The 16,360-nt window shown below is 38.4% G+C and overlaps 1 protein-coding gene and 1 long non-coding RNA gene across 7 annotated transcripts in view; one reads left to right on the top strand and one right to left on the bottom strand.

Annotated features, from left to right (window-relative positions):
- The window catches only part of PLCB1 (phospholipase C beta 1), a 695,363-nt gene that overhangs the window by 601,518 nt on the left and 77,485 nt on the right, over window positions 1–16,360 (top strand). For both annotated transcript variants that reach the window (XM_060612318.3, XM_060612326.2), the window contains exons 28-31: window positions 7,884–7,960; window positions 8,073–8,162; window positions 8,633–8,690; window positions 9,297–9,383. In XM_060612318.3, coding sequence (XP_060468301.1) covers window positions 7,884–7,960; window positions 8,073–8,162; window positions 8,633–8,690; window positions 9,297–9,383 — 312 coding nt within the window. The remainder of the gene's footprint in view (window positions 1–7,883; window positions 7,961–8,072; window positions 8,163–8,632; window positions 8,691–9,296; window positions 9,384–16,360) is intronic.
- The window catches only part of LOC132665369 (uncharacterized), a 94,801-nt gene that overhangs the window by 50,546 nt on the left and 27,895 nt on the right, over window positions 1–16,360 (bottom strand). For 4 of the 5 annotated variants that reach the window (XR_013554579.2, XR_009604100.3, XR_009604104.3 and 1 more), the window contains 4 exons: window positions 11,039–11,138; window positions 9,143–9,235; window positions 8,577–8,627; window positions 6,676–6,819 (listed from right to left, as the gene is read on the bottom strand). This is a non-coding gene — a long non-coding RNA (uncharacterized LOC132665369). Of the gene's footprint in view, window positions 1–3,946; window positions 4,080–6,675; window positions 6,820–8,576; window positions 8,628–9,142; window positions 9,236–11,038; window positions 11,139–16,360 lie in introns of those variants that run through there. The other variant, XR_013554578.2, reaches the window with a different exon arrangement.

Raw genomic sequence — 16,360 nt, 5'->3', positions numbered from 1 at the left:
TTCTCTAGGTTCTTTTCCCTAAGAATTCTAAACTAATCTTTTCTTCTTTCCTATCTTCAGTGAGTTTTGTGATTAATACATGATTGATCAGTTCTGTGAGTAGAGTCTATCTGCTAATAAATACACCAAAAATGAGCATACCTTAGGTTAGTTAAAAAAACACTTCAATTATTCTGTGAAAAATCCCTCTTCTGGGTCCTATTTTCACATCTTATGCAATAGAAATCCTGGACTCAAAACTCAGAGAGGTTCCTTTATCTTATTTGGAGGTTCCTATTTCTATTTTTTTTTTGTCAGGATTCTCTTGGTTGCAAGTAACAGAAATCAATATTGAACTAACTTATATACAAGAAAGATACAAAGTAGATCACATGAGAAAAGTTTGTCCATCCAAACCGGGAAAGGGAAGGTATGGAGAACTAGATGCCAGAAATGACTGGCAAAACTTTCTATTTCTGTCTGCCTGTCTGTCTACCTGTATTTCTCTCCTTTTCTCTCTGTTCTTCTGTGTGTCCTTCTCCCTCCCTCCTTTTCTCTCTCTCTCTTTCTCTCTCTCTCCTGCTTTTCAATGTGTATTAGCACTATTCTTTTCCAGCAGCACATAGACTTCCCCTTCTTTAGAAAATATAGGCACCAACCCTTCTAAGTTATTCTTTCTCCAATAGCAGGTTGGAAAAATCTGGAGGAAAAGGCTTGTTAAGGTCATGTGATCAACCAAACTTGCAACCTTAGACCAATCATCTGTGGCTAAAGTCAGGGTATGACTGGTCCAGCTTGGATCAATGCCTCCCCTAGACCAGTTACTTTGGCCAAGGGATGGGGGTAAAAAAAAATACAGTAGCTCCCATAGGAAGCTGATTTGGCATAGAACCAGTTCTCAGAAAACAGAAGTTCTTCCTGGAGAAGTAGTGTTGGGTAGAGAAAACCATAGGTAAACCCCAACTCTCTTTTTAGTGTAGGAAAGAGATAAATTATTGAGATTATATATATATATTATATGTATATATAATATATATATGTAAATATTATATACATATAATCCCATTGCCAGTTTTGTGGGAGTCTGACAATAGTGGCATATTATTAACAAAGACATAATATTAATCATTCTGCCTCCTGGACCTTAAGTAGAGGAAGATTAAACGAAAACAGTAAATGCCGAAAAGGCAGAATTACAGTGAGAGTGATGGTCTTTTGAAAATAGCTGGAAAGGGCAGAATGCTACAGGGAGGGGTCTGTAGTATGGAAGAGTGGGAAAGACCAAGGGGAACTGAGCAGGATGGAAAGACATTTACATATTTGCCATATTAAACACAGAGATGTTGTCGTTTTATAACTACATACTCTTTATGATTCTATGGAAACACTGTTTTCATTAGTTGCATGCAAAAGCCATGTTTTAAAAAACATTTCATTATAAGGCATTTATTCCCAAAGAAAACCTAGCTTGTTAAATATATATATATATTTTTTTGATAGTATTTCTAATAAGACAGTCCATGGCGTTAGACATGATGCTTCATTGTTATCATCAACGTCAGGGTCAGTGTGGTTTTAAAACTTAAAAGAATTCATTCTTGGGGTGCCTATGTGGCTCAGTCAATTGTGCACCTGACTCCGCTGACAGCACAGAGCCTGCTTGGGATCCTTGCTTTCTCCCTATCTCTCTGCCCCTCTCCTGCTGCCATTGTGTGCTCCCTCTCTCTCTCTCTCTCTCAAAATAAATAAATAAACAAACTTTTTAAAAAAGATTTCATTCACATTTTCTGAGCACCTATTTTGTATAGTGTCTGGGGTTCCAGAAAAAATATTAAGAAAAGGAGTTTGCAGTGGTGGCATTCTCTTGGGGAGCAATAATAAAGTATATACACACAAAGATAAATATCTGTAAGTGATTTATTTATTTATTTACTTATTTATTTATTCATTTATTTATTTTTGTAAGTGATATTTTACAGAAAAGCCAGTAAAGGGTCAAAACCTAGAGTTATCTGGGCTGTCAAAGGGGTGTATCAATGAAGGCTGGCTTACAAAGGGAAGAGGCAAGAAGAGGCAGACACCTTGGCTGGTACCCACTCCCTTATCAGAAGCAGTTAGAGTAGCCCAGTATAATGGAACTTTCTACAATCATGGGAATGTTCTACATCGTGCTGTCTCCCATTCAAATGGAAATATTATCAAGGTAGAAGAATAACATGAGACAAAGTATAGAAGCAGGTGTGTGCCTGGACAGTTCTGAGAACAAAATACTGCCTAGTTTATCTGTATATGGTGAATGCTAGTCAGGAAATTTAGAGCTGGAGCAGTTGAGGAAAGAGGGCCAGTTAAGGCTTTGGTACATACGAAAAGGAAGAATATTTGGGATGTAGTGGAAAAACTGATGAGAAACTGAGGGCAGGAAGGGAATTCTCACTGAGTCCAGACCAGAGTTAGTGAAAATCTATACCAGAATGCTATGAACACAAAGCCATGAGATACATCGTAACAGGAATAATTGACAAATCTCCATGACTCACTAGATGTGGAAAGTACCTAAGAAGGAAATCAAACATAGTGTCCACTTTTGAACTGAATGATAATAATTAGTGGGAAAATACGATGACCTATCTTCTATGAGAGACAAAACCTAAACTTGCTTAGAAAATGTTGAGATGCTGGTGAGCCATCCTCAGGTAGAGTGGGGCAAAGGCAGTTGATAATGCTGAAATGAACTGAAGAGTCAAAAAAGCGACTGTGTTAATTACTGAAGATACTATAAATTAAAGAAAGAGAGTTTTGTGTGAGAGTGGTTGGCAGCTGGCACACTGTCAGAAGGATAGGATAAAGTCATCATCCCTAGCTGTGGATAAAGGCACTGAGGTACCATGTTGAACTCATTGGGGACTGATGGTATATTTTACATTTTTTAAGGAAACAGCAACATCTGTTGGACGCTGTGAAAAGTATTACTATTAAGATTGGACCTAATTATTTCACAAATGAACTGTCCTTTTATTTTTTTAATTTTTTTTTAATGTTTATTTATTTTTGAGAGAGACAGAGACAGAATGCGAGTGGGTTAGGGGCAGAGAGAGAGACAGAGAGACACAGAATCTGAAGCAGCCTCCAGGCTCTGAACTGTCAACACACAGCCTGACGCGGGGCTTGAACTCATGAGCTGCGAGATCATGACCTGAGCCGAAGTCGGAGCTCAACCGACTGAGCCACCCAGGTGCCCCTCCTTTTATTTCTTTTAGCTTAAGGATAACATGAAAAAAATTACAAAGATCCTAAGGCCACTATGAACTAAGAAAGTTTTCAAATTTCTGGAATAATAAAAGCTATGTCCTGAGAAATGTCCAGTAAATATAAATAACAAAAAAGTTTTTGTAATCTCAAAGCAAAATCAGGTGAATTCCAGTGGTTGAAGTGGAAGTGAGAGGGTGGAGTTGAAATATGGAGCTGGGACATTGAAGCTTTGGGAGCGGTAACTGGTCTTCCATCTTAGGGTTAGAAATGAAAGGAAGGTCCAAGATGGAACAAAATTTCAGGGTTCTGGGAGGGTGAGGAAAACAGAGATGTGTTTTTATGCAAAGGGAATGTGTCCAGCACAGAAGGAAGTTTGAGAGGAGAAAATAAAATGGTAGATCAGGTCTGGGAAACCAGGGCAAGAACCTTCCTCTTGGAAGGAAAGGTGAGGAAACCAAGTTAGGAAGCTACCAAGTGGTCTAGTAGGACTCGCATGCGTGTTTTTCCTCTCAGCTTTCACAGCCATGCCAGGAAAGAAATGTTACCCTTGCATCAGAAGTGGGGAAGCTGAGTTTGGGGTAATGAAGAGAATGTAGATAAAGTTCCAAAGATCATTTGAGACAGAGAAGAGGGAATATAAGGGAATGTCTTAGTCTCTTTCAGCTGCTATAACAAATTACCACGGATTAAATGGCTCAAACAATGAATGTTTATTTCTCTTTTTTCTTAATGTTTATTTATTTTTGAGGGAGAGACAGAGAGACAGGGAGGGAGAGAATCCCAAGCAGGCTTTGTGCCATCAGTGCAGGGCCCGACACAGGGCTTAAACCCACAAACTGTGAGGTCATGACCTGAGCAGAAATCAAGAGTTGGACAATTAACCAACTGAGCTACCCAGGCACCCCCAAAAACATTTATTTCTTACAGCTTTCTCTCTCTCTCTCTCTCTCTCTCTCTCTTTTAAATTTTAGTTAGTTAATGTACTGTGCAGTATTGGTTTCAGGAGTATTTTCTCACAGTTCTGAAGGCTGGAAGCCCAAGATTAAGGCTACAGACCTGGTGTCTGGTGAAAGCCCACTTCTTGGTTCATAGATGGCCGTCTTCTCACTGTGTCCTCACATGACTGAAGGGGTGACAGAGCTCTGTGGGATCTCTTTTATAAGAGCACTAATCCTATCATGAGCTCTCAAACTTCCTGACCTAACCACCTCCCAAAGCCCCACCTCCTAATACAGTCGGTCACATTGGGAGTTAGGATTTCAATATATAAATTTGGGGGGGGGGGACACAAACATTCAGTCCATAACAGAGGGCTTCTTCTAAATTGTCTCCATCATTCTCAGTAATTTAGACAATGCCTCTCAAACTGTAAAGTGAACACAAATCTCCTGAGAATCTTGTTAAAAATGCCAACTTTGGTTTAGTTGATCTGGGCAAGGGCCTTGAATTTCTGTTGTGTTCCCAGGCAATGCTGCTGGTCCATGCTGGTCATCTATACGTTGAGTAGCAAGATCTAGAAAGCCAGGTCATTGGCCCAGAGTTTGTAGAATAGTGACATGTATTTAGGGTACTTGATAAATATTTGTTGGACTGTGGCTAAAATGAATAGTTAGATAAAGGTGCGTGTTCTGGGAGCCAAGGGGGTGGGAACTCTTTCAAGAGAAGAGTAAAGAGCAAGTGCAGATGGTCTGAGGGAGGGACAAGGAGGAGGCCAGCGGACGCAGCAGCCAGGGAATTTCTGTGGAAGTTTGAGAGAGTGCAGGCTGGCAATTGTGTCAGGTATGATACCAAATCAAAAGAAAAGTCAGAATTGGGTGGGGAGAGGGGCACCTGGGTGGCTCAGTAGGTTAAGAGTTCGACGTTGGCTCAGATCATGATCTCGCAGTTTGTGAGTTCAAGCCCTGCATCAGACTCTGTGCTGACAGCTCAGAGCCTGGAGCCTGTTTTGGATTCTCTGTCTCCCTCTCTCTCTGCCCCTCCCCAACTTGTGCTCTGTCTCTTTCTCTCAAAAAAAAATAAACATTAAAAAAATTTTTTTAAAGAATTGGATGGGGAGATGGGCTGTGGGATCTCAGGGTCAGGGACTTCAGTGACTGGATGGTGAGGTGGCTAAGGATGAGGGCAAGAGGTGGAAGGAGAGCAGGAAATGTGAGCAGATACTGGCATAACCAAGAAAATAACATTCTGAAGTCAGGTGAATGATACACCAGATGACAAAGTGGAAACAGAAGTATGAGGGCCATTGAATTTAAAAGCGTTGCTGAGAGGTTTTGCCATGTTGAGCAGAATGAGGACGGGCCACAGACATCTTCCCAAATCTGGCAAAGTTTCCAAATCACCAGAGGAGGTTTTGAAAATACTGATTTCCAGGCCCTGCCCTGAGACATTTGGAGTCCATATGCATAGGCACGAGCCCTGGAATCTGCATTTTTAGGAAGTTATCCAGGAGTGATTCTGATATTGCAACCAAGGTTGGGAATCCTTGCATAACCCTCTATAACTCCTCAGGGTGAATGAGAAAGAAGAAAGATGCTCTGGGGAAGGAAAGGTGCTGAGTGCACACCCTCAGCTAGAATCGGGATTGCAGGAATCCTCAAGGAAATTTCCAGAGTCTTTGCACACCAGAATTTTACATTTAGAGAGTTTCAAAAATAGTACTACAAAGCTGTAATATTTCATGATTTCTTTCTTTTTTTAATGTTTATTTATTTTTGAGAAAGAGAGCTTGAGTGGGGGAGGAGTAGAGATAGTAGGAGACAGAGAGTCCAAAGCAGGCTCCAGGCTCTGAGCTGTCAGCACAGAGCCCCATGCAAGGCTCGAACTCACAAACTTCCAGATCATGACCTGAACTGAAGTCAGACGCTTAACGGACCTAGGCTCCCCTTCATGATTTCTTTAATTGTGATGGTCATGATCAGGCAATCTCTTTTGAGTGATCAAATAGGTTTTCTGCTGGCCCAAGTCCCAGTTAATAGTTGTTCAGATTTAGTCCACTTCACAAATGCATCAAATTTCACATTAATGTTAAGTTAATGTGCTTTCTTTATTGTAATTCTCTAAGATAATTTCTCCTTTGATGTTTTATTCTCTTACATGAGAAGGATTTTTTTTTCAAAAACAATTTCTAAAATCATAATGAAAAGAGGTGGGGAAGTGGGGAAGCCATCGAACCTGATTTGTTGGGTTTGTCCCCGGCTCTGTCACTTATCACCTCTGTGTCTGTGAGCCCAGAACCTGATCCACAGGTGTCAGGATCTTCACATGTAAAACAAAGATAAAAGCACAGCCTCACAGTGCAGTTCTTGGAATTAAATAGGAATCGAATACATTTAAAACTCTTCAAACTGTGCCAGACATACATAAATTATGGACGAAAGTTTGCCATACTCTGATTATGTTGCCTTATCACTGTGGCAGTAACCACTTATGTTAAATTGGTCAACTTACCCAGTTGTATTTGAGAGTCTCCATCACGGGTCAACAGCAGTGGGGTCTTTCATAGGAAGCCCACGCTGTCTACGTGGTGCTCCAGTAAGAAGGGTTGAGTCCAATTACTACCGCTGTCTGAGTAATCGCAAGTTTCCATAGGTTCTCCATGTGGAAGAGAAAGAGATGGGACTTATGTACCTTTATATAACTGAGAAGTATTTACTGAGCACCTACTAAATATTAGGAATTGTGCAGAGGGCCAAGGATATGCAAACACAAACACAGTCACTGCCCTCTTGAAGCTTGGTTTGATAATAAATGCAAGACAATAAATTAATTGCTTTCATGGCATGTGTTAAAATTCAATGGCACTGTACCATAGAAGAGAATTTCTGACATTCTTTGGAAGTTACCCACACAAGGACACAGCCATCGATTTCTAAGATGGGCAACTCATGGTCCTTGAAGCAATTAAACAATGAATCAGATTGGGGGCACCTGGGTGACTCAGTCAAGCGTCCAAGTTCGGCTCAGGTCATGATCTAACCATTTGTGGGTTCAAGCCCCACACCAGGCTCTGTGCCGACAGCTCGGAGCCTGGCACCTGCTTCAGATTCTCTCTCTCTCTCTCTCTCTCTCTCTCTCTCTCTCTGCCCCTCCCCTGCTCACACTTGGTCTCTCTCAAAAATAGATAAATATTAAGAAAAAAAAAAACAATGAATTAGGCGCAAACCAAGAATTAAAATCCACAGTTGATTATAACTTGCATTTGTATCATACTCGTGTTATTTTCAGCTTCACTGTACCTCCAAGAGACAAAGGCATTAATAATCCCATTTATTACAAGAAAATGTAGATTCAGAAAATGTAGCACCATTGACCCAAATGGTATTTTTGATATCACAGAATGAGGAATGGAACCTGAGCCCTCCACCCCTCCACTGTTAGTTGTCTTTGCACTGAGCCAAGCTGCAGTAACCAGCACAATAGTCTAAGGCATCCTGTTTAATTCAAAAGGGATCCAAAGAAGACTTTCATATTAAAGCTTAGATAATGTGATGGTTTTCAGTGACTTCCCCATTGCCTGTGAGATGCTTGGTAATTTTAACTATTGTTAAACATCAGTCACAGATTTCCTAACTAGAGATACCGTTGTCTGGGGGCTCAAGGGGAGAGAGTCTTTGTTTATGATTGTGTAAAACAGTAAACACATTTTCTTCCCCCAGCTTATTCAGAAATTGACGGATGTTGCCGAAGAATGTCAGAACAATCAGCTGAAGAAGCTCAAAGAAATCTGTGAGAAGTAAGCCTGCATTCTCTTTACAATGGGCTTGTGCCTATAAATGTGTTACACACAAATTGCCATTTGATTTGTCTTTTTTTTTTTTTTTCTTTTACTTCCATTTTGACTTCAGGGAGAAGAAGGAATTAAAGAAGAAAATGGATAAAAAAAGGCAGGAGAAGATCACAGAAGCTAAATCCAAAGACAAAAGTCAAATGGAAGAGTAAGGAAAAAGAACCCCTTCTCCCCCAACTTTTACCTGGGGATTCTTTTATTCTGTTAGAATAACAGCTTCTCAAACATACAAAGACCCATTTTTGATGTTTTTCCTCTAATTAACCTTTCAAAAGATCCCTTTTGTAAATTTTTCAACAGGGAACTCAAAGGGCTTTCAATAATGGACTGAGGTGCACCCAGGGCCTTTTAGTTAAAGATTGAGTAAGGAGCGTCCCTTAGGAAAAAAGCAAATCTTCAGTTCCCCTGCTGTCAGGCAAACTTCCCAGCATTTAGTGAACACAGAGTTTGCCCTTGGGCAGAACCTGACTTTTGTCCAGAACCAGCAGATTGTACCTTTCTTGCCACAGCAGTAAGAATGTTGAAAGTTCTGTAAACTTTCATCTGGAAGTCTGAAGCTCACCTCTTTGTTGATGCTGGATGAGTTCATATAATGATCTAGTTGTCATTTGCTCTTAGGGAAAAGACAGAGATGATCCGGTCATACATCCAGGAGGTGGTACAGTACATCAAGAGGGTATGTCGCTTAATCTCTCTCTGCTTTGCACACCGCGTATGATTGTTCAGCAAGCACAATGTGAGCCTCTGGAGGAAAATGCCAGGCCTTGTATCTATTTATCACCACCACCCAGAAGAGCTGTTTCACAGAGCAGGCATTCCATAATCAAGGTTTCTGCAAGTTTAGTTGCAAACCTATGTATAAAAAGGCTTATCTAAAAATAAATGTCAAGAATCATTTTCAAAGTGAGGAGCCCAGAAACACAGGATCAATAGGGGATCCCCCAAAAGAACCTGTAGCTGTCATCAATGTTAGGGAAGATGGCAATCTCCAAAGGCACTTATTCATATTAGTGTTTGAAAATTGGTATTATGGAACTTTTCAAACTTTAGCAAAAATAGAAGAATAGCATAATCTACTGATCACCTCACCCCCACCCTGTGTACCCATCACCCAGGTCTGACACTTACCAACAGTCTCCTACACTTGTAAGGGAAGTTCTTGATCAGGATATGAGATAATTAAATGTATGACATCGATCTGAAAAGCTTTCCACTTTTTTTCTGAAAACCACTCACTTATTAATGTTAGATGAACATAACTTTCTTTGTAACTTTCTTATAGTTAGAAGAGGCACAAAGTAAACGGCAAGAAAAACTTGTAGAGAAACACAAGGAGATCCGTCAACAGATCCTGGATGAAAAGCCCAAGGTAAACTGAACCGAATAATAAAACACAGTAACTTCACTTTTCCTCCATTTAATTACAATAAAACCTCTGTAGGTCGTGTACCCTGCACACAGTCTCAGATCAGTTCTTACATGTAAAACTCATGTATCTTTCTCAACCATGGTAAAGATCTTTCTATAGCAATATTCCACACAGGTTTATTATCACCCGGTGAGCTTTAAACGTTGCAATTGCTTGGAACCCACCTCTTGAAATTTTGGTTTCAATTGGTCTGAGATATGGTTTTTGAAGCACTTCCCCTCTCTCCCTGCCAGAACAGAGAAAATTAGAGAAATTAGCCAAGCCTCTTGCGTACTGAATAAAATATTGTAATGTCAGGCTCTGTCCAGCAGAGGGTGTCCTGTACCAAAATCACCCTGGTTTTTAATCCAACAAAATGTTCTCATAAACCAGAAAAAAACAAATCTTTTTTTCCCCCAATAATAATAGTTTATTATGTCTCCTCTTTCAAATTACCTTATGCTTATTGTTTGGTCAAAATCAATTGTTTTATGAATATTAACTTTGATTATCAGTAAATCAAATACTTTTAGGTTGGCAAAGAGCATCTTGGTTTTAGATCATTACATATATTTTCATTCATCACTGAGTATTTGTGAAAAATATGCTTTTCAGTGTTATTATTCTCCTATGTGCATTTAAAATATCTACTCTAAAAGGTACAGCTATTTCATACAAGTACTCTTTAAACCTGCAAAGCTCAAAAGTGTTACTTTCATTTCATTGTATAGTCCATTCATCAATTTACTTTTTATAGAAATTTTTTAGCTAGTTCTAAATATATTCTTGTCGTTATTTCTGCCCTTCTCCTTTTGTATTTATTAGACAGGAGAATTATTTAATATTTTTAACTCCTAAAGTTTTTAGGCTTGGCAATATAGATGAAGCAGTAATGAAAATCTGAGAATTAATAATTACTTAAATATGCTGCTAATTTTTCTGTTTTTCACGTAAACATACAGTTTAAATATTCTTAGCCACCATCTTAGGTTGATTATACATTAATAATAAATTCTAAGATGATTTCAGAAATGGCTATACCTTCCATTGATCCACTGATGGATCTTTTATAATGTTTGGAGCAAAAGATTCAGGTCCAACTGGAATTTAAGCGGCACATTAACACCCTAATAATCAGTCCCAGGTGATATATTCAGATATATACATTTTCAATCCATGCCATCTGAAAGCAAACATGTCATTACTTTGTACACTGACATAATATACGTTGGTTACGATTGATCTCTTATTAGCCAGTTTTTATATTTCTAAAAGAAAATCTCTCTAGTGAGATATGGTTATTCCCATAGAGTTTTATTTTACTTTGTTTTTGCCTTTGGTCCAAAAATGTCTCATACTTGTCTCATAGATACAATGCAATCACAAATGTGTTTCAATTCTGTAACTCTCAGTATAAAAACCCCTAGGAGGCTTTTCAGTTACTGCTCTAGGTCATCAGGATTAAAATCAACTTTGGTAGGTATTAAAGCGCTTTTAAACTTATGCACTGGACATAGGTAAATGTTACAAGAATAACTGTTGGATAACTTGTCAGGGTGCATTCTGCAGCAGTTTTACAGAAAACCCAATTAAAACTGGCTTACACAATAGTAAACTTAGTAAGTCATATTCCTGGAAGTTCAGATGTATTGTAGTCTGAGGAATGGTTAATTGAACACTTCAGCAACCTCATCAAGAATGCACTTTAACAGAAACCTATGGGGGAGGGAAAGGAAAAAAAAAAAAAAAAAGAGGTTAGAGTGGGAGACAGCCAAAGCATAAGAGACTCTTAAAAACTGAGAACAAACTGAGGGTTGATGGGGGGTGGGAGGGAGGGGAGGGTGGGTGATGGGTATTGAGGAGGGCACCTTTTGGGATGAGCACTGGGTGTTGTATGGAAACCAATTTGACAATAAATTTCATATATTAAAAAAAAAGAAAAAAAAGAAAAAAGAAAGAAAGAAAAAAAAAAAAAAAAAGAATGCACCATGCCATCTCAGTTTGTTGCCTTTCATGCCTAATCTTTAAACCCACAGTCCTAAAATGACTGCCATAGCTCCATGCATCACATTACATAAATCATTCAAAGGCAAAAAAAGGTAATGTCTTCATCTTATAGCCCTTTATTTATAAGATTAAGGAAAAGCTTCCTATGTCTTCCCAGTAGCTTTCTCCTCATTGGCTAGGATTGTACCATATACCCATTACTAAACCAGTCATGGGTAGTAGAGTGTAATCTTCACGATTGCCTTAGAGTATTAAAGCTTGCTCAAAAGGGTGGAGAGAGTCCAGCTCCTCTTCAGTTTCATAGTCAACAGGCACCGGAACAAAACTGATGTTTTCTTATCAAAGATATAAAAATATCAGTTAGGTAGGTAATTGTGTGTGCCACTGCCATATTTATAGCAATTTCCCATTTCTTCTTTTTTGGACTTTTAGCAAGAGATCTGAAGTGTTTCTATGAATTTTTAGTAGTTGTTTTGCCTTCACTTTTGTTTTGTTTTCTTTGCAAAATTCTGAGCCTGTCTGCACATGATCAGTTTAGTCTGTCCAAATATAGCTAATAATCAGAATCGAACAGTGCTATGAACTGAACTGTGTCCTCCCAAAATTCACATGTTGAAGCCCTAACTCCCAGTGTGATGATATATGAAGAAGGGGCTTTGGGAGGTGTTATGTTTATTTATTGTATTTTTTTTTCATTTTTTATTGAAGTATAATTAACATGCAGTGTTATATTAGTTTCAGGTGTACAATATAATGATTTAACAATTTATACATTACTTAGTGCTCATCATGATAAATGTACTTCTTAATCCCCTTCACTTATTTTATCCATCCCTCTAACCACCTACCATCTAATAGCTACCAATTTATTTGCTGTATTTAACGTTTGTTTTTGTCTCCCTTTTGTTTGTTCATTTGTTTTGTTTCTTAAATTCTACATATGAGTGAAATCATATTGTATTTGTCTTAGTCTGACTGATTTCACTTAGCATAATTCTCTCTAGCTCCATCCACGTTGTTGCAAATGGCAAGATCTCATTCTTTTTTTATGGCCAAGTAATATTCCATTATATAAATATACTTCTTTTTTTAATCCATTCATCTATGGGTAGACACTTGGATTGCTTCCATATCTTATAATATTTCCATATTGCAAATAATGCTGCAGTAAACATAGGGAAGCATGCATGTATCTTTTCAAACTAGTGTTTTTGTTTTCTTTGGGTAAATACCCAGTAGTGGATGTACTGATGCCTCCATACTATTTTCCACAGTGACTGCACCAACTTTCATTCCCACCAACTGTGCATGGGGATTCCTTTTTCTCCAAAACCTCACCAGCACTTGTTATTTCTGTTGCCTTCATTTTTTACTGTAAATAGGAACAAGTGATATCTCTTTGTTTCTCATCCACGTTGCCCTTATGACCACCTTGCATCTGGATTTGAAGGTTGCCCTTGGAGATTTTTGTTTTCATGTCAAACTAAAGCATTTATTAAGGGATGTTCTTCAGAGCTGATAAATTTTGTGCTTCGGAACCATGACTTTAATAATAAAATAAGAAATCATGACTGTTAATATTGTAGGACACAATGGCTGATCAAAGGAAATGTCCATGGTAGGAAGGAGCAATAGTAAACAGTGACATGAATAAGATCAAGTGCAGGTCATGTGGAGAAAGAACAAAGCACAGGACAGCAAATGTAGGCAAGTGAAAGTCCAGGCCAACATAGCATTCATTCACGCTCCTGTAATTGCTGGATGTGGACCAGAAATAGGATAGCACCAGCTTTGAAATAATCCCTCTTCACATCCAGTATGAAGCTTTGAAGTTTGACATAGATATGAAGGAAAGTAACAAAAGCAGAAACAATATGGAAAGTGCAGGAACTCAAGGGAATGAAACTGACCAGCAGTGTTTATAAAAGAGGTTAACTGAGTCAGTTCCATTTGGTTAGAAAGATGAGAAGGTAGAATGATTTTATGACATCTAGAAATTTATGAGCTGTTCCATTACTGAATGTTGGACAAAGAAATTGAGTTGACTCTATAGTAGGTAATATTAAAGATAATTGCAACCTTCCTATGAAGAAGAAAGCATGACAAAGTTCACCAAGGGTTACTGAGGGTAACAGATTCCTTCTTCAAGTATTTTAAAGTGGAATAAGTAGTTTTTTTATCTAGAAACCAATAATGGCTAATCTTTTGCTTACAACAAAAATATACACCACATGGCGTCATATTTCTTCCTGTTTGTCAGTTTCTTTCACCATATCGTCAAATATAATCATTTAGTCCCTCTTCATCCAGTTATTCTAACTAATGTAATAATGTGTTTAGTGTTCCTAACCTCCTCCTAAACAGGGAGGAAGCTATTTACATTCCTATATTCTCCTGGTATTACTGTTTTGAGCTATTCTGAACCACAATCACAAGCTGCATAATTTTTCAAGCCTGTGATAACCAAACAACTCCTTCAAAATTGAACAATTATTTTTTTAACAAAGGAAATTTAAAAGCCAATTGCTGAAAGACAACAGTTCTTCAATGGCAGGGAGTTCTGACTGGATTTAGAGCAAGTTATATATGAAGATTAACCCAAAGTGCAACCTTCTAACCTTTTACTCAACCGCGTGCTTATGATCTGTAAGTATCAACTCAAGTTCCTAAAATTATTCCCACCTTCCAGTAGAACAGTCAGAGGACAATGTGCCTCAATTAAAACCATTTCATTTCCAGGGATGCCCAGGTGGCTCAGTCAATTAATCAGCCAACTTCAGCTCAGGTCATGATCTCGTCGTTCATGAGTTCAAGCCTTGCATCAGGCTCTGTGCTGACAGCTCAGAGTCTGGAACCTGCTTTGGATTCTGTGTCTCTCCCTCTCTCTCTGCCCCTCCCCAGCTCATACTCTGTTGCTCTCTCTCAAACATAAATAAATGGTAAAAAAAATTTTTTTAAGCAAAAAAAACCTTTCATTTCCATACTTGGACCAAGAATTTCCATCCTACTGGCACATATTTGGTAGGGAACCAAATTTGGCCAGCCACAGTGTGAAAGTTTATTTTGGAACGTCCAACTTTGTGACATGTACCAGACCTTTTTCATATATAGTGTCCATTTTTTTTCCCACTAAAAAAGAGATCAATGAGTCTATTTCTTTTGTATTCATTTTTGAGGGCATTGGGGAAACTGGAAGTAGGTGAGTTCTAGAGGCAACTGATACAATAGATAAATAGCTTGGCCCTCGATTTGATGTAAAATTACACTGTGTATTCCTGTACATAGGTCCCTCTGAAATTTCTTAAGTTGCAAACAACAGTAGACGTCCTTGAAAGAGAATACTCAGCTCCTTTTCAGTAGAATTTTACATTCTGGAGAAATGTTCAGTTGCCTGTTTCCTAGCAGTGAAACATTTCATTCAGTCCCTAAGTGTATGCTATTTTCAGCTTTGTTCAAGGTGTGTCTTTTTATGAAATCTATAGCTTCAGAGTTCTTAAGAGGGATGCAGTAAACCCCAGCCAGTCTTTGAACTCTCGGTGACATAATTGGTTTCCTTGGGATTTCCATACCTGAGGTTGCCAAAGCCAATAGGAAAAGTGTATATGTGTACAAAAGGTGATATGAGCAACTCACACCCCAACTGCCTGTAGAGAGAAACCATACCTTCTGTGGTCACATTCAAGTCTAAACGGATTCATTAAAAAAAGGACCTCTTGCCTTTTTCTTGAACACTTCAGAAAGATTTATTTTAACATGTTGAAGCATCGTTAATCAGGAGTTGCCCTGAATCTGCTGCAAATATTCCAACGTATATTGATCACTTTGCAGCTACCGGCTCTCGTAATAAGAAGAATTGTCTTTTGAGGGGACTTTTTAATGAACCATCTCCATAACCTCATAAAACAGTCGATAAATGTGGAATTTACTTTTTCTCTGACACTTAATTTGTCTTTGATGCTTCTTAGAACACAGGTTTTCTGTTTTAATTGAGCTCATCAATAAGAGAGAATTCCAGGAAGCTTTAGGGCATTTTAATTTATAGAGAAAGAACATTTCATCATGTAGTTTACTGGTCCTTTTTTTCCCCTCCATTAGGGGAATAGAGACTGATTTTCCTCATTTCCCCTGACATCTTTAGAACCAACAGGGTGAGTGACTCATCCTTCTGGGTGAAGTGAGTCTTCTCAGACCGACCACTGGGCCCTGAGACAGAACTCTCAATGTAGAGATTGTAGTCTTGTCTTCCCAGTGTTCAGGGAGAAAGAGACTAGGAGATTTAAAGTAAAAGCTTCTTCCTTACACAATTCATTTGTGTGTCCCCCAATCCTCTGCAACTTGATGGGGAAATGTGGATTCTCCCTGCCATCACCCATTGGACCCTCTCATAGAAGCCAGACCACAGAGTGTAAACTGGCTGCCAGTGGACTATGTTTTGCTCATTGTCAAGTCTTGGTAGACCCACCCAATGGTTTGTTTTTTGTTTTTATCTGTGGAAGGAACTTCTTTGTCATTTGTATCAATGTGAATAATTGTCTTTTAAAAAATGTAGTTATTTATTATTTTCTTGATGTAAAACTTGGCTATGTTGACTCTCCTGCACAATACTAGAGCAATAGAACAGTTTTAACTCTGTCTCCTTTTGATTTATTTGTGAAATGTATTAACGATTCTATACATTTCTAAACAAATGAGACATTCTTATTCTTTGTTACACAGTCAGTGTTCATTTAGATTTATCTATATATTCACAAGACTTTTTTGTTCAGCATTCTGTCTTATGTCTCAGACTGGCCATTTGGGACCATTACCTTCTACACCTTTAGAAGTTCCTTTATACAGTCTACAGGTGGCAAACTCTTTGAGGTTTTTGGCTTTGTTTTCATTTTCATCTGAAAATGTCTATATTTTCCTCCATTCTGAAATGATACTTT

This window comes from Panthera onca, chromosome A3 (genome assembly GCF_046562875.1).
Source record: "Panthera onca isolate mPanOnc1 chromosome A3, mPanOnc1 haplotype 2, whole genome shotgun sequence".
Classification (NCBI taxonomy): Eukaryota; Metazoa; Chordata; class Mammalia; order Carnivora; family Felidae; genus Panthera; species Panthera onca.
The sequence above is the reverse complement of the archived record's forward strand: the minus strand, read 5'-3'. Positions and strand labels throughout refer to the sequence as shown.